General features: G+C 50.1%; 2 protein-coding genes across 4 annotated transcripts; both read right to left on the reverse strand.

Moving 5' to 3' along the window:
* Positions 1–1468: 1468 nt before the first annotated feature.
* On the reverse strand, positions 1469–13652 carry SYCE1L (synaptonemal complex central element protein 1 like). The gene is made up of 11 exons (XM_070386774.1): positions 13589–13652; positions 7500–7562; positions 5818–5877; positions 5554–5628; positions 4948–4995; positions 4646–4700; positions 3077–3140; positions 2173–2242; positions 2000–2087; positions 1815–1899; positions 1469–1613 (listed from the first exon to the last, which is right to left on the reverse strand). The coding sequence occupies exons 1-11, from the start codon at positions 13650–13652 to the stop codon at positions 1533–1535; spliced, it is 753 nt and encodes a 250-aa protein (XP_070242875.1). The 3' UTR covers positions 1469–1532.
* On the reverse strand, positions 8406–22872 carry MON1B (MON1 homolog B, secretory trafficking associated). Of its 3 annotated transcripts, none has more exons than XM_014481430.2 (6): positions 22651–22872; positions 22079–22236; positions 19689–20009; positions 18335–19154; positions 17816–17963; positions 8406–15210 (listed from the first exon to the last, which is right to left on the reverse strand). In XM_014481430.2, the coding sequence occupies exons 2-6, from the start codon at positions 22224–22226 to the stop codon at positions 15001–15003; spliced, it is 1647 nt and encodes a 548-aa protein (XP_014336916.2). In that variant the 5' UTR covers positions 22227–22236; positions 22651–22872; the 3' UTR covers positions 8406–15000. The 3 variants fall into 3 exon arrangements, with proteins under 3 accessions (XP_014336916.2, XP_070244773.1, XP_070244772.1); XM_070388672.1 differs by having other exon boundaries at positions 8407–15210; positions 22079–22339; positions 22651–22871; XM_070388671.1 differs by lacking the exon at positions 22651–22872 and adding an exon at positions 22453–22593 and having other exon boundaries at positions 8407–15210; positions 22079–22339.
* Between the last annotated feature and the right edge of the window lie 608 nt (positions 22873–23480).

Genomic DNA, 23480 nt, shown 5'->3' on the forward strand with positions numbered 1-23480 from the left:
TGAGAGAGGAAGTCCCACATGCCAACCGTCTCCTTGTGTATTGCACTGCATTCACATGAGGGGCAATTTCACTTAGCTAAGGGTTCGGGAGATTTTGGAAGGAGGAGTTGACCAAGTTTATAATAAGTTCTGTGCACTTGGTGTCACCATTTTGCAACTATGGTGACTGAGTTTTGTAGACATTAAACACTTTGCCTGAGGTCACTCAGTGACCAGGGGAGCTAGGATTCAAATCTTAGGAGGAAAGGGATGTCAGTGGACTATCCAGGCTGTCCCCATTCGTGTGACGTAGGTGGACTGGGATATAATGACTCGTCATCGTCATAAGTGATCGCCAACATTCACTGACACTTGCTGTGCACCAGGTATTGTGCTCAGAACAGACTGGAGAGACGAGAGCCATCTGCACTGGCCCCCCAGGGATTCTCTGACATTATCTCCCATCCCTCTTCACCTCCCTCTGTGTCACCACGCTGGCCTCCTCCAGATACTCCCCAAACAGAGCAAACTCAGCTACCCTCCTCCACTCCCCCTACACACTCAGCCTGTGCCCACCCGACCCTGCTGTCCAAGGTACCCTCCCTCATCTGGCCCACTTCCTCACTGAGATCTTCCCCCACCTGCCTTTTAAACTCCAGGGCCTACAGCAGTGCCTGGGGCACAAGCCTATGTTCAGCAAATGCTTATTAAACCCACACGTGCTTGGTAAGTAGCAACTGGGTCCCCGAGGCCACTCTCCTGAGCAGCTGATATCCTTAACGGGCTCTGCGGTCTGGGAAGCCTGGGGAAACGGCAACCCAGATGAGGACACAGCAGGGCAGAGGCCCTGAGATGACAAAGTGCTGGGAAAAGGGTGGAAAATCATCTTTGCGGCTAGAAGCGCACATGAGGATATGAGAGGTGAGGCCTGGGAGGCAGCTGGCGGGGAATGCAGGGGCTCTGCAGGCTGAGATTTTGCTCTGAACCCCAGCAGACTGACAGGACCTGCAGTGGGTTCTTGCCACGTCCCCTTTAGCCCTTGAGGCTTCCCCACGTGGCGTGGTGGTAAAGAATGCGACTGCCAAAGCGAGAGACGCAAAAGACTCCCTGGATCCCTAGTTGAGATCCCCTGGAGAAGGCAACGGCAACCCACTTCAGTATTATTGGGAGAATTTCATGGACAGGAGCCTGGCGGGCTACAGCTCCTGGGTTGCAGAGTCGGACATAACTGAGCACACATCTTAGCCCTTACTGATAAAATTCAGGAATCCGAGATGAGGCCAAGGAAATGGAGTCGCCTAGACACTCAAACGGACACTGAGACGTCCTGAGCCCACCAAGGGGCTGGTGGGCGGAGCCCGGCCAAGGCCCCGCCCAGGCTGCCTGGCCGCCCCACCCCTTCGGGCGAAGAGAGGAGTGGGGCACTACCCCGGCCCCGACCCCGACCCTCAAAGACCCCAGAGCACAGACTCAGCTCGCAGACGAGAAGCACGGTCCGCAAACGTGGCCTTTATTTCCGGGCGAGCTTGAAGGAAGGTGGGGCCGGGTGGGTCCTACTGGCCTGGGGGTGCCTTCAAGACCAGTTCCATCGGTGGCGCCAGGTCGCCCTCACTGGGGAGCTGGGGGCCGGCCTGCTGGGGTGCGGGGGGCGGGAGTCAGGCCTGCTGGGAAGGGGGGGGGGCCGGCCTGCTGGGGTTGGGGGGCGGGCGTCTGGCCTGCTGGGGCAGGCCCGTTCTCCACCCCCCGAGGACGCCCTGCGCCCGCACGCGAGCCTCCCGCAGGGACCCCGGGCCCTCGCTGCCCGCTCTGTCTCGGTGCGCCTGCCGGCCCTCTACCTCTCCAGAGCCGGCCCGGTCCTCTGGAGTGCTCTGGGTCTGGGCGGGGGCCTCCCCCCGGAGTTTCTCCGGCTCCGCCTTCAGCCTGCAGGGAAGGGGCGCTGAGGACCCCCGCGGGCCCGCCCTCCAGGGAGCCAGCGCTGGGGGCAGGCCTCGGCCCTTCCCCACCTCTCCGGCCCTCTCACCTGCAGATCGCCGCCCGGGCGGCGGGGGCCTCGGGCGGCGCAAGCAGCTGCCGCTCCACGTCCTCCAGCCGGGCCAGCGCCTGCCTCTCTGGGGGCGGGCGGGGCGTCGTGGGCGGCACCGGGGCTCCCGCCGGCCGCCCCGGCCCCGCCCCCGCCCCGGGCCCAGGTCCCACCTTCGGTGAGCAGCTGCTCCTGGCTGCTCTGCAGGGCACGGATCTCCCAGGCCAGTCGCCGCTTCAGCATCTGCGAAGGGAGAGAGGAGCCCTGTCCCTGCAGCTCTCCTCCTGGTCCCCTCCTCCTCCGCGCCTCTCGGAAAGTCCTTGTCTGAATTAGTGGGTTCATGCCTTCATTCAGCTACCCATTCATTCGGTGTGCAGCTTCTGCTGGGGCCTGGGGGGCTCGAGGAGAGACGCTTTCCCCCTCAGTCACTCGCCAGGTCCCCGTGTACCTCTTAAACCTCACCTCTTCCCACTCTTTCATCCTCCAGCCCCACGGTTTGCTCTTCCTCAAGTATACCAGGCAGGTTCCCTCCCAGGGACATTGGCACTCTGACAACTGCATGGCTTCCTTGCTTATTAATCCGTGTCTGTGTTCAGATGACACCTGCTCACAGAGGACTTCCCCACTGGCATTACAGGATCTATTGACTTATTTTCTTGTTTTAGACTCTGGGCATGCCCACCCGGTGCCGCTAACCAGCTTGGGGACAGCAAAGACTTGGCCCCTCTGGAGTGCCGCTGGACACATCCAGAGACACTGGCTGAATGAAGAGATGGTCTGGCCATGTCTAGGTCAGAGTTCCCACTTGCTACTGCAGGATGTGTACTCTAGGCGAGCAGGAGGGGAGCGAGGTTAGCAAAGACCAGGGCAACAGTCTGGGCACCAGAGGCTGAGTGCGGCAGTGGGGGTTGGTGAGAGGTGGCTGGGTGGACTGAGCTGAGCGGGTGTCAGGAAGAAAGGAGTCAAGGACCACCCCTTGGCGTTGGGCCTGAGCAGGAGGAGGACCCTGGGCCCATCAGCAGACATGCTGGAGCCAGGGGAGGAGGGGCTTCAACAGAGGCGATGATAATGGCTCACGTGGAATTCCCAGAGGTCCTTGTGCGGGCCTATCAAATCCTCCAGCTGTTCTTCCATGGGCAACCTAGGGGCCGACATCCAGGAATAAGCAAGCACAGGGTAGGACTGACATCGAGCCAGACCCAGTCTGGGGCTTCAGATCTGTACCTAGGGCTCCCTCTGCTAGGAGCCCCTTCATGGGTTTTGTCCTCCAAGCCTTGCATCCAACAGCTCGCCTTGCAACAAGCTTGCCTTCCAATGAGCTCTCCCTCAGGCAAGCCCGACTCCCATCCCCTACACCAGCCCACTCCAAGCCCTAGACCCAGGGTCACCCCAGGGTTACCCCAGCTTCCCCTGTCCTTGAGTCTCTGTGATCTGAGACTTTTGGATAGAAATTTGCTCTGTGTGCTCCGCCAACATGTAGTTCCTGGGAAAGGAAAGAAAACCCTCAGTTATAGTCTCTGAATGAGCCACCAAGCCTTCTAGCCGGAGTGGGGCTGGGAGTCTGTTCAGAATCTTTATCATTCTCCTTTTTTAAAATCAAATGTGACCTTATAAGCCTTTCTTGACACTCTCACCCTGTCCATTCTGTCTCCCATCAAACCATGCCTTTCCAAGAAATCCCTGTGAAGGGTACATTGGTTTAGTTTCATACATTCTAAAGTCCAGGGTTGAAGCCTGGATCTGCTATTCCACTATAATCTTATACAAGTTATTCAACCTCTGTGGATCTGTTTCCTTACATGTAAAATGGTGGGACTGTCATTGTGAGGACTGGTTGATAACTGAACACTATCTGCTCCTTGGACAGTGGTAGATGTGGTGTGATTAAGCATATATACACTTTCACTATCTGTCGTCAGGTTTTCCCACATTATTAAAATCTTGATGCCCCAGAGTGTGAGACCTCTGGTCACAAGAATGTGTTAAGCAAAGGTTCAAAGGATGGAGAGATAGATGGAAAATAGGTGATAGGCTGGAGATGATGATGTCTGGTTAGAGAAATGATGAGTGGAAGGATAATGGATGGATGGAGAAATACAGGGAAGACTGACAGATAGCTGGCTGGCTGGATGGCTGAGTAAAGAAATGAATGGCTGCATGGATGACTGGAAACGTGGAGAAAAGAAAGAATGGCTGGATGGATGAAAGACGATTAGATGGAAGGCTGGAGAGATTAATGGCTGTCTGGCTGGCTGGAGAGTTGGATAGTTGGTTGGATGTATGGGAGAGTGGATGGATGGGTCGGTAGATGGATGGGTGTGTAAATGGGTGGCTGGGGGCATACATGAGCAGACAGATAAACAAATGTTTTGGATGGCAGAAGAGCTGGATAGGGGAAGACCTAAAATAATACCAGTGGATGGAATTTAGTATCCACTTGATAAAGAAACTAGCAATGAATGATTAAATGAGTTCATCTGAACACTACCTCTTATCAAAGGTGAGCAGGAGAGGCTCTCATCTAGCCACTCGATTTTATACAAAGGGAAAATGAGTGTGTGTCCAAGATTTCTTTCCCCTAGCTCTTGCCCCCTCCTCCTTCCGGCCTGGAAACGAGGCGGGGAAGAACCAGGCGGGACCTCTTACCTCTGTACCTCCTCCGCCTTCCTCTGGCAGTACAGCTGGAGGGTCCGCAGTGCCTCTGGGGGGAGAGGGACCAGGGGTCTGAGGAGTCAGATGGGGCAGAAGGGGCCTCACAGCACACTGGCCAGGGCACTGATGGGACTTCAGTGTTTACTCCAAGTCAGACGGCAGCTGAGGGGCGGGTCTGAGCAGGGAGGGAAGCACCTCGCCTCTGATCTCAGGGGGATTCCTCTGGCTGCCTGGGAACTTCAGGCTTTTGTAGGGGGACCAGGTAGAATAATGAGGACGAAGGGGCTGGTAAATACCTTGCTTTCTGCTCAAAACCTCCTCTAGGTGCACTTTCTCTCCATTCACTGGAAAACACAGGGGCACTTTGAGTCTCCAGGGGCCTCACCCTATGCCCAGACTGCAACTTCATGCAAAGGGAAGGCCCCAGGTCACACAGAAGGTACAACAACCTCAGGGGAGGGCGGTGTCTTCTTGCTGGCCCTGCACCCATCTCCCGCTAGGGACCATCTTGATCCAGCTTTTTCCCCCTGGGAGCCCACACGCCCTGTAAGAAGGGGTGAAGGACTGCAGGGCTCCCTTGTGTAGCACGTGCACAGTAGAATGTGGAGAGGATGAGAAATGCAAAAGTACACCATGACAAGCAGGAATAAAGGCTGTGAAGAAATAAATCAAACTGGGGGGGGGGGTGGTGTGCGAGATGAGGTGGTATTTGGTGTTTAGAGGGGGCCACCAAGGTAGACCTGTTGGGGTGAAATTTCAGCTGAAAGGTGACTCAAAACAGCATGAGGTGATGTGGGTTATGTAGGACGAAAGCATCAAAGGTGGAGGGAACAGCCCGTGCAAAGACCCTGAGATCAGCACTGGCCACGAGCTCTCTGCACCCTTCTGCTGTTCACACTTACAGGAGTCCAGGTCCCTACGCAGGGCCTCCCAAAGAGCTTGGGCTTCTCCCAGTTCCTCGCTGGATTTCTCCTTCACTGGGCCAGAGAAAGGACGAAGACACAGTGTGAGGCGGCCTCCAGCCTTGCTGTGTTCTCCTGCAGCCCGGGACGCTACACACCCACCTTCAGACAGTCCAGAGGGGCCTGGATCTTACAGGTGATGCAGTGGGGCCTTCCCCAGCCCATGCCCCTCTTGGCCAGTGGATCTTAGATCCTGGAGTTTACCTTGCTGAAGCTCATGAATCCGGTTAATCAGATCTTCAATCTGTGGCTCCAGGCTTCCCTCTGCAGAAGGAAATAGAAGACTGAGCCAGAGACGGCAGGTGCCTGGCTGTCCTGGGCAGAAGGAGCGGGGTGGGTGTTGGCACTGTGTCTCTGCTGCTGTCGATCAGCATTTATGGAGCATGCAAGAGAAACCCTTGCAGGACGTTCTGGGTGGGAAAGATGGACACTGAGCAAAGATTCGTGATGTCAATGCTGGTGGCAGTGGATGCTGCGAAAGGAAATAAAGTGGAACAAGGGGCTGAAGAATCAAAGAAGATGCCTCTTGAGCTATGGAGAGGCCCCAAATGATGTGGAGGAAGGAACCCCGTAATTCTGGGGTGTGGGGCTTAGGGACCGTGGAGAGGGGAACATGCCAGCCAGAAGGACCATGAATGCAAAGCCCCTGCAGTGACTGAGACATATGCCTAAAACATACGGCTAAGGGGCCTGGGAGGGCTGGTGTGAGTCTAGTGAGCTGACAGCAGCAGGAGGCAAGGTGAAGACTTGGGGGTGGCAGATGGCTCAGGGCCTTCTGGGCCATGGCAGAGGCTTGTGCATGTAATTCTGAATGAGGTGGGAGACAGTGGACACCTCCTGAAAACCCCCACCGCATGGAAAGCCTGGCAGGGTGGGTTGTGGCTTCTGCATATCTGGACTCTGGTGTTGAAATATGAGGAAGATGCCACTTGCATTTTGACAGCTATCAAATTCTCCAATGACAGGGAGATCACTGCCTCTTTAGGGAGTCACCTCTAGCTTCCCACAGTCCAAATTTCAGTGCTCCGAATGCGGAAGCCCTTCTCATCCTCTCTGGCTTCAAGGTTGAAAGCGCAAAATTGAGGGGAAAATCTGCCCAACCTTTGCTGGGTGTCACTACCACCCCAAGACATCCTGAAGTTCAGTTTCTGGATTTTTCGGAGGCCACCAACCCCAGCTCCTGTGACTTCTTGGAGACTGAGTGCTCCCTGAGGTCTTTGTTTTTCCGGGGATGGTCAGGGTCACTCTTCATTTTCAATCCCCCAATTCCTCTACCTAATTTTAGCCTAGGCAGCAGCTCCAACGCTGTAGCCACAGAGTCAGGGAAGGGAAGGTTTTATTTGGAACAGACCAGTGGATTGTAGTATTTTAAGCTGCTGATGGACTAGGGGAGAGGGAGATCCAACCTCAAACCCAGCCAGTACTTTGCCCCAGCCCTGACGTAGATACTGGATGCAGGCTGGCTCCCAGTTTCCCATCAACAAGCAAAGCCAGGTGCAAAGCTTCTTGTGTTGCCATCTGCCATTTGTATATAAAAACGGACAAAGAATATACACCCAAAATGGAATTTTTTTAAATCTCCAGAAAAACACCAGAAAATTTAAAAATAGTTGCTGCTGGCCTATGGGTCAAGAAAATGGATGGCTGGTGTGTGTGTGTGTGTGTGTGTGTGTGTGTGTACACATGCATTTGTGTGTTGGGGAGGAGCTTATATGTCTTGAATTTCGAAGCTGTGCTTTTGGTTGAAAGAACTAAACGGTATAAGAGGAAGAAAGTGCAATGGGATAATTCCCCAAGGTTGTGAGTTGAGGGGTCGGGAATTGAACCACATCTTCCTGTCTTAAAACCTCTTCGAGCTAAGCCTCAGACACAAGGAGACACATGACCTTTCTGCAACTTTTTCACCATTTCCAGCAAGTCTTCGGTCTTCTCTGATGACTCGGTCTGACCTGTGGAATGAAAACCAGAATTACAGCATGCAGTGAGAGTGAGAGGGGACTGAGGAAAGGTCCACACTTGTCTGGGAAGGGAGGAAGAAAGTCTCAGCAGGTTCTGAGAACACCCCGGGCTGAGCCAAGGATTGGCCGAGGGGCAGCCCCCCAGCCAGAGCAGGGTCCCTACAGGACCCCCGTCTTTTGTCCCGGAGGCCGAGGGAGTACGGTGGGTGAATCAGAACCTGTACTGGTCAGTTCTCCCCAGGAGGTCGCAGGACACCACCCTTAGCAAAATTCAGGGGTGAGAGAAGATGGGGCACTTTTGTTGCTGCTGTTCTCAATCAGTATGAAGTTGCAGGCAGTGCGACAGGCCAGAATGATTTCATAGGAATTTCTTTCCAATAATTGTAGGCCACTATTTGCAAATTCTGAAAGAAGTGACGGGTTTAGGGCATGGTTTAGCAATGGCTGCTAACATCCACAAAAGACACCTGGATATTGTGAGCCTCCTGATGGAAGAACAAACACCACCTGTGAAGGGCTCTGCTCCCCGTCCCCCAACCCCAACCAAGAAAAAAAGAAAAAGGGATGGGATACTATCAGGTTTCCATTTCTAAATACCAATTCAGAGGAAATATGAGGAAAAGGAAAACAGGACACAATGGGGATGAAGTCAGCATCATCCAGATGCTGGGAAATTCCACACATAGGACAACCTGGTTTCTTCAACAAATAAACTGCAAAGAAGGAAAAGAGGGGAAGAGGAAACTCTAGATTAAGAGACGAGACGTAGAGCAATCAACTCTAATGGACAGACTTTATTTAGGTCTTGATTCAAATGTAATTTTGCCACATATATTTCTAGGTACTTTTTAAAGTGAGCCTGTGTTACTTATAGCAACAACAAAAACAGAAAAAAATACCAACATCTTAAACTCTTGTAAAATCAATGAGAAAAGGGCAACTGCTAGTGACCCATTGCTTGCTCTCTAAGAAAAATTAGGCAGAGAAGATGAAAAGAAGCTCACAAAACACATATGACAGCCAAAGAGTAAACGAAGAAATGCTTACCCACCTTGGTATACAATGCAAAGTCCCTCCCTCAAGACCTAAGTTCCTCACTTACCCTCTGCAAGGCCGCCTGTGTGACAGGCTGTCTGTGTGTACTCAGTGATCATTCAAATCACATACAAGCATTTTCTGATAAAGATGGTGTCATGTCCTAAATGGCATTTCACAGTTTATATTTTTCCTTATTTAAAAAATATTTATTTGTCTGACTGCATTGGGTCTTGTGGCACGCAGGGTCTTCAATCTTCCTTGCAGCATTTGCGGTCTCTCGTTACGGCATGCGCCGTCTGCTTTTTAAGTTGTGGCACGCAGGATCTTTAGTTGCAGCTTGTCAACTCTTAGCTGCGGCACTGGGGTCTAGTTCCCTAACTAGGGATCGACTGAACCCGGGCCCCCTGCATTGGGAACGTGCAGACTTAGCCAGTAGACTGCCAGTGAAGTCCCTGCATTCTTCCATTTGCTAATATATATACTAATGATCTTTTAAAGTTGTCCTCTATTGATGGACATTTAGGTTGCTGCTTTTGCTGTTACAAATAATGCCACAGTGACTATCTGCATTAGTTTTCTTGAGAAGCCATAACAATACCTCTATGTGGGTCTTTCTTTTGGGTCTTTCACCTTAAATTCTATCTTTGTATGTCCAAATTTCCCTCTTCTTATATGACACCAGTTATTAGATTAGGGTACACCTTATTCTGCATGAAACAGTCTCGAAAACTCTGTTTCCAAATAAGGTCACATATTGAGGTTCGAGTGGACAAGAATTTTAAGGGGACACAATTCAATCTAATATAAGATCCTGGTACATTCTTCTTTATGCATGCATGGGAATGTTACTGAATGAATTCCTAGAAGACTACTGGCTGGATCAAGGGGCATGTATGTTACTAAATTTGGTATTTGGAAGTTGCCCTCCCCCTAGAGGCCCATGGAAGACTCCTTCCTCACACTCTTATCATTCAAATATTTTTTCAACCTTTGTCACTTTTGCCAATCATATAGGCAAAAACAGTATTTCATTTCAAACTTTCTGGTAGTGAATACCAAAAACTTACTTAACTCCTCTGGATCAGAAATTCCACCTCAAGGCATCTATTTTAGGAAATAATTAAGGATGGTCGGCAAGACTGTTTCATTGTCCATAATCTTAAAATATGGAAGCAACTTAAAGATACCTTAGTTGATTACGGCACCTTCATAGGCTAAAATTCTTTGCAGCCATTAAAACTCATGCTGTAAATCAGGGACTCTTAACTCGAGCTTATTAAATTTTGCTAAAATATTTGGTATTATGTTCACTTTCTTTACATCTTTTTTCCTTAAATTAGTATGTATTCATTTAATTTTGCATTTGAATTTTTAAATTACTTAATAAACAACTGTCAAAGAACAAGAAGTAAAAAGTAAAAGTCTCCTCTCACCAACAGTCCCTTAACCAAGTCACTCCAAGTTTGGGGAAGACACTTAGAACTTGGTAAGATGTATCACATGTACAGTCCCTTAACCAAGTCACTCCAAGTCTGGGGAAGACACTTAGAACTTGGTAAGATGTATCACATGTACTGCTTTAATTTTCACTTACCCAAGTAACATCCTAAAAACATTCAAGCACTACAGAAATAGGTAAAGTAAAATGCAACTCCCTTCTCTTCTTAGCTCTAAATCTTAGTCTTTCTCTGGTATCATTGGTTGGTATGTCTCCTCTGGATACTTTTAAGTTCTTCAAATACCCTTAGTATTTGGAATAAAAAAAAATAAATCTACTTTAATAATAAAGAGAGGTGTTTGTGATTACTTGTTTTGTTTTTAATATTATGAGGATTTCCAAATGCACATGAAATTAGATAGGATACCGTGATGAACTCTGGTTTACCAGATCTAACAATCATTAATATCCACTGATATTTGCTTCAGCTATTGTGTGTGTGTGTGTGCTGCAATATTTTCAAGTAGGTCCCAGACTTCATGACACTTCATCCCTAGATGAAATTCATTAAGAATCTCAAAAAAAAAAAAAAACAGTCTCAACTACTAGAAGACATTTTCTTAGATGACTGCAGTTCTAGAGTCTCACCAAGATTAACAATCATCACTAATCATTGGATCATTTATATCACCAAATACCCACAACACATGCGGTTTCCCCTGATTGTCCCCATATGTCTCTTAGAGCTGGCTTGTTCAACCGTTTCTGTGAAAGCTCAGTTTTTCCTCTCCACTGCATTTCGAGTCCTAGTCACGCAGTAAGATCATGCTGCTGCTGCTGCTAAGTCGCTTCAGTCGTGTCTGACTCTGTGCGACCCCATAGACGGCAGCCCACCAGGCTCCCCCATCCCTGGGATTCTCTACGCAAGAATACTGGAGTGGGTTGCCATTTCCTTCTCCAATGCATGAAAATGAAGTCGCTGAGTCATGTCCAACTCTTAGCGACTCCATGAACTGCAGCCTACCATGCTCCTCCATCCATGGGATTTTCCAGGCAAGAGTACTGGAGTGCAGTGCCATTGCCTTCTCCAAGTAAGATCATGAGTGATCAGTAAATCTTTTAAATAGTTCAAGTAACATCTTGACAAAAATTTTAAAAAATCAACGTGACAAAACAAAACAGCCTATGGAGTATGAGCCCCTTTGAAACATTTTATTTTGAAATAATTTCAGACGTACATGAAAACTGTAGAAATAGGCCACAGTGCTATTTGCCCCTGCATCAGATTCCACATTTGGGAGCATTTCTGCACACAAATTGCAGGCATCATAACCCACTATTTCTTAATATTCCAGTACATATTTCTAAGGGAACTCTACTAGTATAACCATCAAAATAGAGATGTTAATAACTAGACCAATATTAATGTACAATCCCCAGATGCCATTCAACAGTTTTTCCTCTTATATTTTAAAGTTATTCATTACTACTGGCATTTTCCTTTAAAATTTAAAAAAACGCTTTCACTTCTGCACAACCTCCAAAATTCAAGACCCTTGTTCAGTCACCAGTTAGGCCTTTAGCCTTCAGACATTTTTCTATGTAACACACATAGAGCTATAATTGTATAACTGAACTGCCTCTTTTTCTTAATTCCAACTTGCTTTCCCTCGTAAGAACATGATCCCTATGAAGCTTACTCTGTGTTAACGAATCACGGTGTTCGCCCTTTTTTTTCGGCCGTGCTGCAAGGCTTGCAGTATCTTAGTTCCCCAACTAAGGATTGAACCGTGGCCACAACAGTTAAAGTGCTGAGTCCTAATTCACTGGACTGTCAAGGAATTCCTAACTGTAATGAATTAAGTTGGAATTTAATTATTTCTTCCTGCTTCTTAAAAAAAAAAAATGTTCACCACATAGGCATTCCATAACACGTGAATGTTCTTAAAGTTAGCCATTTCCATGATTGTTTCTGTGTTTTGCTCCCATCAACAACTTTCCAATGACCCTGCCTGGTCCACACATCTGTGTAGTCTGATTTTCAAGCATGGTGACGAAAGATAAGAAATAGCGTTTTAGATGCTATGTATATTCTGACAAACTGCCTCCAGCAAAGCCTTTGCTGGCCACTTCTACTATCAAGGCAAAAGAAGTCCTGTTCTGCCAGAGTAATCAATAGCAGATATTCTTCCTGTTCTAAAGCCAATTTGGATGGTTTAGAAAGGGCAACTTGATATGCTTTTCAATTTTCTCCATTGCTGGTGAAGTTAATCATAACTTCCTTTTTTTTAAAAAACGTAATACTACTAGTTTTTCTCCCCACAGTAGCAGCTATATTAAGAGCTTAATAAGGGCAATTTATTGGCATCTTCTTGTTGAAAGCTTGCACTCAACATGAGGCCATAATCTAAGAGAACTCTCAGTGTTATTTCATTATTCATACAATAAAAAAAGAAAATTACTGAGCACCTACTTTTGCCAAGTAGGCACTGCTTTAGGTGCTGTGGAAATGGTAATGAATGGTCTGTTCTCAAGCTCACAACGTAGGGCAGACAATATACAAGTACATAATCATAATCACTGTTGTCATCTGCATAGATGTGCTTGGAAAGATGTAATCCAATGTGTTTATTACCAATAAGGTGGTCGAAAGACTGTGTAGGAAGGTCAGAGACAGATGAAAGGAGGGCAAAGAGTTGACAACTGTATATACACAGTGACCAGTACACGGGCATTCATTTTATTTTCTGTGCTTAGGTACACTTTGAAAATTTTTATAGTTAAAAACAAAGTGCTAGAGGCATAGCGGGGGGTCATTGTCTTAGACAATTTTCTTCTTTTGCCTAGACCACAATTTCCAACTCCCTCTAGAACAATTTTGTCTTTCCTCTCACCGGGGTAGGGGGCATCAGTATTAACAAAATGCCCGGGAGAAAAGCAGCTCTCTTGAGAGTGGCCATCCACGATTAAGATTTAAGAGTCCATGCAAAGTGAGGCATGTGCTGGGTGTGAAATGACAATATTGGAATTACTGTTAAGTTTTATCAGATGTGGCAGCACTTGAGTGGGTTTTGTGAGATCCACCCCTTTATTGTTTGAAAAGATGAATACTGACGTATTGGATTTATTTAACTCACGTATAATCAATAAAATTGACAAGTTAATCTAGATGCTGAGAATTATACATGTTTTTATCTCCACTTTGTTGAACAGCAGTTTTTAATTTTTTTTTATTTTTAGAACTGGTACCAGTATTTCATTATTGTAGCAGACAAAGGGCTTCCCTGGTGGCTCAGACGGCAAAGCATTCGCCTGCAATGCAGATCCCAGTTTCTTCCCTGGATTGGGAAGATGCCTTACAGAAGACAACCCACTCCAGTATTCTTGCCAGGAAATCCCCTGAACGAAGGAATCTGGAGGGCTACAGTCCATGGGGTTGCAGACTCGGACACGACGGAGTGACTACGCACTGCACTAGGGCAAGGGGACGAAGGTTCCCTCCCTTCAACCCTGGATGCCAGAGGCCCCTTGCCCTCACTACCTTCACCATCCTCCATGATGACATTCGGCGACTTCACTTCCCGAGGCTCCAGCTTCCCCGCCATCTTCCAGCACGCAGCTGATACGCGTGCGCTTTGGTGATTGGTTTAAGCAAAAACAAAACAAAACCACGCGACGGCAGAAAGGCGGTACAGCGTGCACGCGTCCAGTGCGTCTCTGCGCATCAGTTGACCAGGGTGAAGAGCAACGGGTGATCAGCTCACCAAAGTGGACCACCCAGAGATCTCTGAGCGACAGTTAGCACGCACACGTGCAGCACGAGGCTCCAAGTTCCAGCTTAGCGAAACCCGAGGCAGGACTAGGGTCTTGGTTGTTGGGGTGTTGAGTGTTGCACACACACATAGAAATTACAGGCAGGCCTCGCTCTCTCTCTCGTCTTTGCTTGGGTTGTGCGGTTTGAGAGTCTGGGACGACTGTGCAGGTGCTGTGCGGTGGTGAGCAAGTGGTGCAGTCCTCTTTCACAAATCCTCATTTAACAGCCCATGAGCGGTTAGTTATCTCCAGTTCACGAATGAATAGAATGGGCCGTGGAAGCTAAGTGGATCTGTGTAAAAATTCTGGATCTCAGTCAGTGTGAAGTCGGGTACTTTGCCCCGGGTTACACAGGCAGGTAGACGCTGGACATCACCTTCTTATTAATATTAGCAGCAGCCAGCACTGATGGGGTCATTTTTTACTGGGTAAAGATGAAGCACATGAAGGGCAAAGGAAACGTCCTTGTGGATATCGGTTTTAGGCCTTTTATGTGCAGTTCTCTTTTCTTTAAAAATATCCTCAGGCTGTTTCAGGGCACAGACTTAGTCCTACATTTCCAATTCCAGAACTGCCGTGGGCCACCAAGGGAGACCTTGGCCAGCCCTAGACACTCTGGGCTGAGATCCCAGGGAGGAGGCAGGCCCCTGACGCAGGACTGAGTGTGTGGTGTCCAGGAACGGAGGAGACGGTCCCTGACAGAGGCTGGAACACCATCCCAGTGGAGGAGGTGAAGGTAGAGGGAGGGGAAGAGGGAGTCTCAAGGATTTTCCCAGAGGCAGAGGGGCATGAAGGGGCTGGTCAGGCAGCCTGCTCACCTGTGTGCAATCACACTGCCACCCATGTGTCTTTGGTGGGCAGCCCCCCAAATCCTGCTGCACTGCCCAGGGAGATAGGGACCAGCCACAGGACACGGCAATCCACCCCGGTATTCTTGCCTGGGAAACTCCATGGACAGAGGAGCCTTGCGGGCTACAGTCTGTGGGGTTGCAAAAGAATCGGACTTGACTGAGCGACTGAGCACACACAGACATACTACCACCACCAACCCCCCAACCCTGCCCCATTTCCAGGGTGAAGACAGAGGTAAAAGCCCAAGGTGGTGGTTCTCAACATTGCCCAGTCTGGAAGCTCTGCCTCTCAAGGGCCAGTAAACAAGCCATTGTGGGAAGCTTGGTCCGTAGAGGCCGCTGGGGCTGCTGGGGGTGTGGAGTACTTGGGTGGGTAACGAATGAAGAGCCGATCCTCCTCTTTCTTCACCCAACGCAGGAGTTTGGTCACTGCGAGGATGGCACCCGCCTTGGTCACCAGGGGGCTGAGGCAGGTATACAGCTCAAATTTGGAGGTCACCTGCGGGTTTGAGAGGAGACATGGTCAGTTGGTCCCGAGCTGGCCAAGCTCAGTGCTGTCCATCCTACCCTAGCCCCATACCTGTCTCCTGTTTGGAAAATGCACCTGGCAGCAGCTCCAACCTGGTCACTGGGCTAAAGCAGGTAAGCTGATGCTTCTGTGTCATGAGTGGGCCAGGGGATCAGCTAGAACTAGTGATTTCAACTGGGTGCTACGTGTGTGTGCGTATACACTCTCTGGACCTCAGTTCACTCATCTGTGGACTGGAGATAATGACAAGAGTGCTTAACATTTAATGAGTAATTGTTGTATACAAAGTCCTGTTCTAAGTTCCACACACTTAAGTTTTTATCATCTGTAGCCTGGGTGTGATGTGAGGATTAATTCAACTTAATCTTCATACCAACCTGAGAGGCTTAACCCGATCGGTCACCAGCACCTTTCCACACCGCCTTTATTCTCCCCCTCACTCCTCTGTGCCAGCCACGAGCCTCTGCCTGCTGTTCCTCAGACACAGCCAGGCTCAGCCTCACCTCGTGGCACTCGCACAGTCCTTTCCCTCTGCCAGGTGTACTGTTCCTTGAGACACCCACATGCCCTGTGACCTCCCCTTCCACTTAGATGTCATTTCCTGACCGCCCGATCTAAAATCCTGGGACTACCAGATCCTGGTGTTGAAATACCATCCTCTACTAAAAGGTTCAAGGACTCACTGGACAGATGGTAGATTTCAGGACAGGCACAGAGAAATTACAAAATAAGCTTGGACTATCTTTTGCCAGAAAGTAAGAAGTACTTAAGCAGTGATACAGATGTGTCAAAAAGACATAGGGGGAGGACTTCCTGGTGGTCCCGTGGTTCATACTCCACCACAGGAGACACAGGTTTGATCCCTGGTCAGGGAACTAAGATCCCACATGCCTACACAGAGCAGTCAAAAAACTTATTTGAAGAAAAAAATAAAAAGATATACGGGCCAGTCTGGCTAAATCCATGGCTTCTGCTGACTAAATAAGAGAGAGTTTGAGCACAAAAATAAAAGACAGGAAAAGATTTTAGCTCATTGAATTCAAGAAAAATCCATGATATGAAATTTAAAATTCAATAAATAAACAGGAGCAGGGAAAGCTCTTTCATACAGCAGAATCTCAACCAATAAACACAGACGTTAGGATGAAATGAGAAAAATCACCATATGGTAAATGCCAGAGAAACAGCTGTCAAAGGCAAAAATCATTAATGGATATTAAAATTAGTGGATGAAAATATGGTAAAAAAGAGCACACTGACCTAATCACCACAAGATACTAATTACAAATGGCAAAAAGATTGACTATAAAGTGGAGAAACCTGGCAGATACCACCTTAATGAAGTGAACAGGAGTCATGTCAACAATGGGACACAGTGATGTCATGGTCCTCCTGATACAACACAGAGAAGGACATCTGACACTTCTGCAAGAGGCTTGCTCAAGAGGTGTGACCTGACAAAATGTTATTAGAAAAAACCAAGTTGAGGGGCATTCTTACAGACTAACTGGCTGGTACTTCCTAAAAATTCCCAGGTTGTGAAAGACAAAAAAGACCAAGGGAATGTTCCAGAATAAACCAGACTAGGATGACACAATCAATCTGAACATGTGCTCCTGGACTGGATCCTGGGCCAGTGAAAGGACATGAATGGGACGACTGGTGAAGTCTGAACGAAGCCTGTGGATAAGATATGATTCCACTGATGTTAATTCCCTGATGTTGATGAGTTCCGAACTGTTAACATCTGGAGAAACAAAGTCAAAGACCTACTTCATATAATTTTTTGAAACTTCTTTGTGAGTTTAAAGTTGCTTGAAAATGAAAACAAAAAAAAATTTTTTAATACAATTCTCAGCCTAGAATAATACCTGATACATAACAGACATGGAATAGATGAGTTAAAAAATGTGCACTAAATGTCAGAATCTAAGGGAAGCGCCATCTCCAGTGGAGTCACGTTGACCAAACCCCCTGAACAGCTGACCTTTAACACAAGTGTGGACAGCAGTCCTGAAGAGACCACAGGGAAGGATACCCCAAGTGGAAGGCACAGCATGGAACCAAGCCTGCAGTGCTCAAGTGCTGGGGACAGACAGAATCAAAGTTCAACTGGTGCCCTGGCCAGAGGGCGGGGCTGATGTGAAACTGACAGGCAAAGTGATCCTAGTTAATGGGACCTCTTGAGGGGGGAAGACATTAATGAGGGAATGGTCAACAGAAGGATGAGTCGACGAGGTTTCAGACACTGAGACTGATGGGTTTCAAAGACACATGGGAAACTTCCTGGTGGTCCAGCCGCTAAGACCCTGTGCCCCCCATGCTGGAGACCCAGACTGGGTCCCGGGTCAGGGAACTAGATCCCACAGGCCACAACTAAAGAAAGATTCTGCACGCCACAACAAAACCCAGCACAGCCAAATAAATATTTAAAAACAAAGACACGTGGAGCGATAGCGACAGTGATGGATACAAAACCGCTTGAAGGAGGCTGCTGTGGCTGGAGGGGATATGGCGGAGGGAAAGAAGGCTTGCAGTGTGGGAATCGACTCCTTCAGAGCCCTGTGCAACTCACCCAGGCCAGAAGGGTCTCCTTCTCAGCCACGTGGTAGATGAGGCGCAGCGGCCGGGAGGGGCTGTGCAGCCGGGCATGCAGGCGGTGGTACAGGTCGGACAGGCGCTGTCGCTCCTCCTCTCTGCTGTAGGGGGCCTCCAGCTCGGGGCTGCAGTGACGGAGGGGGGTGAGGGACAGGGTCAGTCTAGAGCTCTCTTGGTTGGCCCATCTCCCCTCTGTCTAGGGAGTTCAATTAAAGTAAGGGAGCTGAGCCTCCTCCCCCATTAGACTGGAGGCTTCTTAGGGCCTAACCTCCCCTTGAAACATGGGGATTCCTGGAGTCCTGGGGAGCTCCTCTCCATCAGGACAGGGGACTTCTTGAGGCTGGAGGCTGACTCCTGCATCAGGCAGAGACCCATTCTACTGCATGTCTTGAGAGCACAGCCGGCTCTCTCTCCAGAGTCTTGTCTGTTGAGCGGCTGAACCTCCCAGTTAGATAAGCCTCCCCACCCAGCCAAATGCGCATGGGGCAGAGCCCACCTGGTAAACTGGGGCAGCTGGCGGTGGTGGTCAGGGATGTCCAGTGGCTTATAGAGGAAGTGCCGGAGGCCAGGAGCACCCACAGCCTGCACACTGTAGGCCGAGGCACTGGCCGATGCAGCATTCGAGAAGCTGGCAGCCTCCCTGAGGGCACGCATGGCTCCGAGCGAGTGCATGCCCTCTTCGACCAGGCGTCGGCAGGTGGCCATGTCATGGAAGGCCTCGGGGTCGGTGCCCAGCAGCAGCAGGCAGACGGGCATGGCGTCCAGGCGGGCCACGTAGGCGTAGAAGAAACCATCAGGATTGAAGCGGGGCAGACACACGGGTGCCCAGGCCTCGCCCGCCGCGAAGGCCGGTGCCCCCACCCAGTCCAGCAGCAACTGCAGGTCGGCGGGGTCCAGCCGGCACTCAGCCAGCACTGTCCGCTCCTGGGCGGCTGTCACCAAGCGACCGCCCACCGCCAGCACCGAGAGGGCCAGGCCGGGTGCCGTGCAGCGTCGGAGCAGCGCGCCCAGCGCATCCCGCAGCGGGCGAGCCAGAGGCACGCAGCGCACGGCGCCCAGCAGCAGGGCCCCGGGGTCCCGCTCCACGCTGTCCAGAAGTCGGTCCAGGGTGCGCTCCGAGCCGGCCAGCAAGCGGCGGAGATCATAGTTCTGCTTGCGCGCAAAGATGCGGGCCACGCTGGCGCGCGTCAGAGTGCTCACGATCTGTGCATGCACAGCCAGCAGCTCCCCACGTAGCTGGGCGGCTGACTGTGGAGTCCTTGACACGGCCACCAGCAGCAGCGGGCCCTGCTGTAGGAACACCAGCTTGTGGTCCTCTGGGGGAGGGGAGGGAAGGGACGGTCGGAGGGAGATGGGTCAGTGGTGACAGGAGGGGGTCACATGGGGCTCTTCCACATTCCGCCCCCCACCCCCGACAAGGCACACACAAGTGGTCCAAGCCCACTGTCACTCCGGGGACACCAAGACTAGGGTAAGGGCAAACTGGGGGAGTTGGGACATTTGCAGAGATATGAGGGATGGTCAAGAGTCAGGCATACAGCATGCAGTGGGGAAGATAGAGAAAGGAAAACGAACAGAGCTAGAAAAACACCCAACTCACACAGCCCCCACGCTCAGGCTCTCAGGCAACAGGAAGTAACCAGCCAGTTACATCCCAGTGAGTTGATCAATCAGAACTCAGCAGGGTAAACGGACAGATAGACCCCCTGGACAGATGCCTGGCCAGCTTCCACACACACTGACTCACTCCTAACTAGCTCCATAGTGCCCTAGGCAGCCAGCCAGCCAGCCAGACCTCCTGCCAGATCCCAGTCACTGTCGCCTACTCTGCTTCCTGCCCCTTTGCTCACCAGCATAGATGGCGCGAATGGCATCTCCTGCGCTCTGCACGAAGGACACCAGGGCTGTCATCACACCCATGGTGGTTGACAAGGCTTCCACACTGCCGTACCTCGAGTAGATGGGCTTGCCAGCCTCACTCAGCACAAACACGTGCTTCCGCTTGCTGCGCCAATCCTCGTCGCTCGGGTCCCCGCCCAGGCCCCCGGAGCCAATCTCAGGGCCGCCCAGAGGACTGCCCTCAGAGGCCGAGGGGCTCCAGAGCCCATAGGAGCATGATGGAGCCTCTGACTGGAGCAGCAGGCTAGGTGACTGGTCCTTGGTCTTAGATCCTGAAAGGGAGCCCCCCAGTAAGTCATCTGCCTGTGGACCCCCACTAACCCCATGTGTCCACAGAACCATCAAATCCCTACCAGCCCTGCAGTGATCCCTGCCACTGACACACACCTCCAGGTGTCTCCTTTGCCCCTCAATGACGTCTACTAACACTTAGGTTTCAATATCCTCCCCCACAAAAACTCCAATAAGCCCATCTAACTTTTATTACCGAATCCTCTATTTCCCTGCTGAATAATTATTTCCCTTTTTCAATAACTGCCATTCCCAAGTTTGCAAAACACCCAAACACCTGTGAATGATCATCGATATCTTCATCTTCAGTGAACTCCCATTTAATCTGACCACTCATTTACTCTGATATCTGCTCATTACTTAGTGGCCACCATTATATCTACTAACATCTGTGTCAGCAGTTATGCACCCCTCCTTACCCTAACCCCTTTTTATCCTCACTGATGTCCACTGATCCTAACGACACTATTGACTCTCCTGGTCACCCATTTATATTCTTGGGGAAGACCACTAATTCTCCCAAAGACTGCCATGATGATCCACTAACATCCAGATCTTTAGGATTCCCCCAACTTCCTATTCGTTCCCACTGCTGCTCGGTAACATTTCAGTGACCCCCACATTAACATAACTAATACCTAGATCTTCAATGATCTTCAGCGACTGCCCCAACACACAATTTAATCTACTCCATGTCCACTGCATTCCCAATAATGACCACCATTGACCTCCATTAACATCCAAGGCTTCCAATGACCCCTACTGACTCCCCTGACCTTTATTCTCATTGGTATGACTCTCCTTAATCCTCACTGATATCCACCCCCTCCCTACAATAACCACCATAATATACACTAACACACAGGACTTTAATGACCTCTATGGCCCTTCCCCATGACCATTATTAACATTCAACAGTGAAATCCACAATTTCATTGCCCTCTACTGACTACCCTCCCATTTATTTTAGTCAATGTCTACTGATCCCCATTGACAACCAGTATTATCCACTGGCAACTATATATCAATACTTTCCCCATAAAATCCCAATGACCTCATATTTCCTCACTCTCTCATTGACAGTCCCCAATTACCTCCTCCCAATACTTCCCAAGTGCTCAAAGACAACCCCTGTTACTGATTTTCAGTAATGTTCAATGATCCTTTCCAACGACCCCATCAACATCCACTAATTCCAAAGTGGTCAATGAGCACTCATTCCCCAATGATTTCTGCTAATCCTCCACTTTATACCACTACATATACACTGGGGACTTCAAAGATCTTCCTACTGGTCCTCTGACTCTCTAATTGTCTCACTGATGTCCACTGTCTCTCCAATAATGATCACCATTAAATCCACTAAGATCTGGCTCCTTAAAGATTCCCCCCAACAACTGCCATCAACTCCTCAAAGATGTAAATACTGAGTGTCCAATGGCCTCCACAGATCCCCTTTCCCACTTCAGTGATTTAAAGCCCCCAAAGACACTAACTTCTAAATAGTCCCCCTTAGACCATATTAGGGCTTCCCTTGTGGCTCAGCTGGTAAAGAATCCGCCTGCAACGCGGGAGATCTGGGTTCGATCCCTAGGTTGGGAAGATCCCCTGGAGAAGGGAAAGGATACCCACTCCAGTATTCTGGCCTGGAGAATTCCATGGACTGTATAGTCCATGGGGTCGCAAAGAGTCCGACAGGACTGAGTGACTTTCACTTTCACTGACCATATTAACTTTCTTTTGGTCATCATTGACCTAAACAGCCTAAACCCCCAGGGTCCCTCTCTAACCCCAACTGATCCCTTTCTGATTCTTCAAGGGCCTATATTCACACCACTCCCCAGTGAACATCCATTGATACTCGCTGATTTCCTTTTCACTCCTCAATGATTTAAACTACAACTTGAGTCCACAATGACTTCCCACTGACCCAAAGTATGGTTTAAACTACTTCCCTGAGTCCCAAAGACTCCTCTCTGGGTCCGCAAGAACCTTCCCCAAGAATAACATCCCCTAGGAATTCCAAGACCCTCGTGAAGGGAATGTATACCTGCTTTCTCCAAGCTTGCATCTCCAGGATCGGGTAAGTCCTTGTGAACCCCTCCACCATCTTCAGCCTCCTCACTGGGGAACCGCATCTCCTCCAAGTCCTCCGCATCCCCAGGGACTGGGGCAGCAGTGTCTCCTCCGGCCTCCATCTGCACATCCCTGTGGGGAGCGGGGATGGAGGGTGACCCGCAGCAGAAGAAACTTCTTAAAAGCTTTAACTCAGCCTGGCCTCCTTGCACACACTCCTGGGGCTCGTTCTCTCCTGGCGTTTCAACAGATGAAACATTCAAAAACACGACCACATACTTGCAACCTCCAACACTTCCCGCAAAGGAAGGCTCTGCCAAGCCTCAGCAAATAAAGATATACAAACACCTGTTTTAACTCTGCATCTCAATTGGCTAGGTACCATTAGTTCCCGTAGCCCCGGAAGCACCACACTTCCGGGTGTGGCTGCCGTCCTGCCACACTTCCGGGTGCGACGCCGCTCTGAAGGTACTTCCGGTTGCGGAGCTTTAGTCGCCCTACGGGCGCCAGACCCCTCCTTCCCACCGCCCACTTGTGTTCCCTCACCGTTGAAATGGCCCGCGCTGCTCCCGGGTCTACGACGGATCTGGCCGTCCCGATCTGCACTCACTCCCTCAGCGAGGGCACGTGTGGCTACAACTGGGGCGAAATGGGCCACTTCTCGTGCGAAAGCCGCCGGCGTGAGGGGGGCGCGGCTCGCGCTCAGCCAATCCGGAGTACGGAGGGCGGACTGCCTCGCCTCTGGCCCAATATAGCGAAGCCGGTCCCCTCGGGTCGTCCCGCCCCATTCCGTCTGAGTAGTGTCTCCACAGAAACCTTGCGTCAGGTCGCTGTTGGACCCGCCCATCCCTTGACTGACATTATCCGGACCCAATGGAAGGTTGGGGCCTATTCCTCTCTGCCCTGGAGGAAGCTCGCAGCCTAAGTCTTGATAGATGAGATGGGACTCGCCAGAATGGAAGAAACTTCATCCTCAGTTATCCTCCAGGAAAGGCAGGAGCAGGAAGGTGGAGTGGACACTGGACAGAGAGAAAATGCTTTACCGACAGGGGCCGCCCGCAGTCGGAGTACTGTGCGCAGTCTGGCCAACTTAAGGGATTCGGTTACTAAAGCGAGAGGCGGGCCTCTCAGAGGCAGAAGTTTTTGTGGGTGTCTGGGGATTCAGGAAGCCTAAGGGCTTGGTGGCCTCTGGCAAAAGGGAACCTCATGGCGCAGAGGGGTGAGTTTAAGAAGGCAATGTGTAGGCTGACTAGTCCCTGCCCAAAACCGCGAAAGGCGGAGCTGACCTCATTTCTGAGGATGGGGCTCTGTGGGCGAGGCTATGCAGGTTAGGAGACCAGGCCTAACCGGGGCGCTTGTGGGCGTGCCCTTGGTAG

Source organism: Bos mutus, chromosome 18, assembly GCF_027580195.1.
Source record: "Bos mutus isolate GX-2022 chromosome 18, NWIPB_WYAK_1.1, whole genome shotgun sequence".
Classification (NCBI taxonomy): domain Eukaryota; kingdom Metazoa; phylum Chordata; class Mammalia; order Artiodactyla; family Bovidae; genus Bos; species Bos mutus.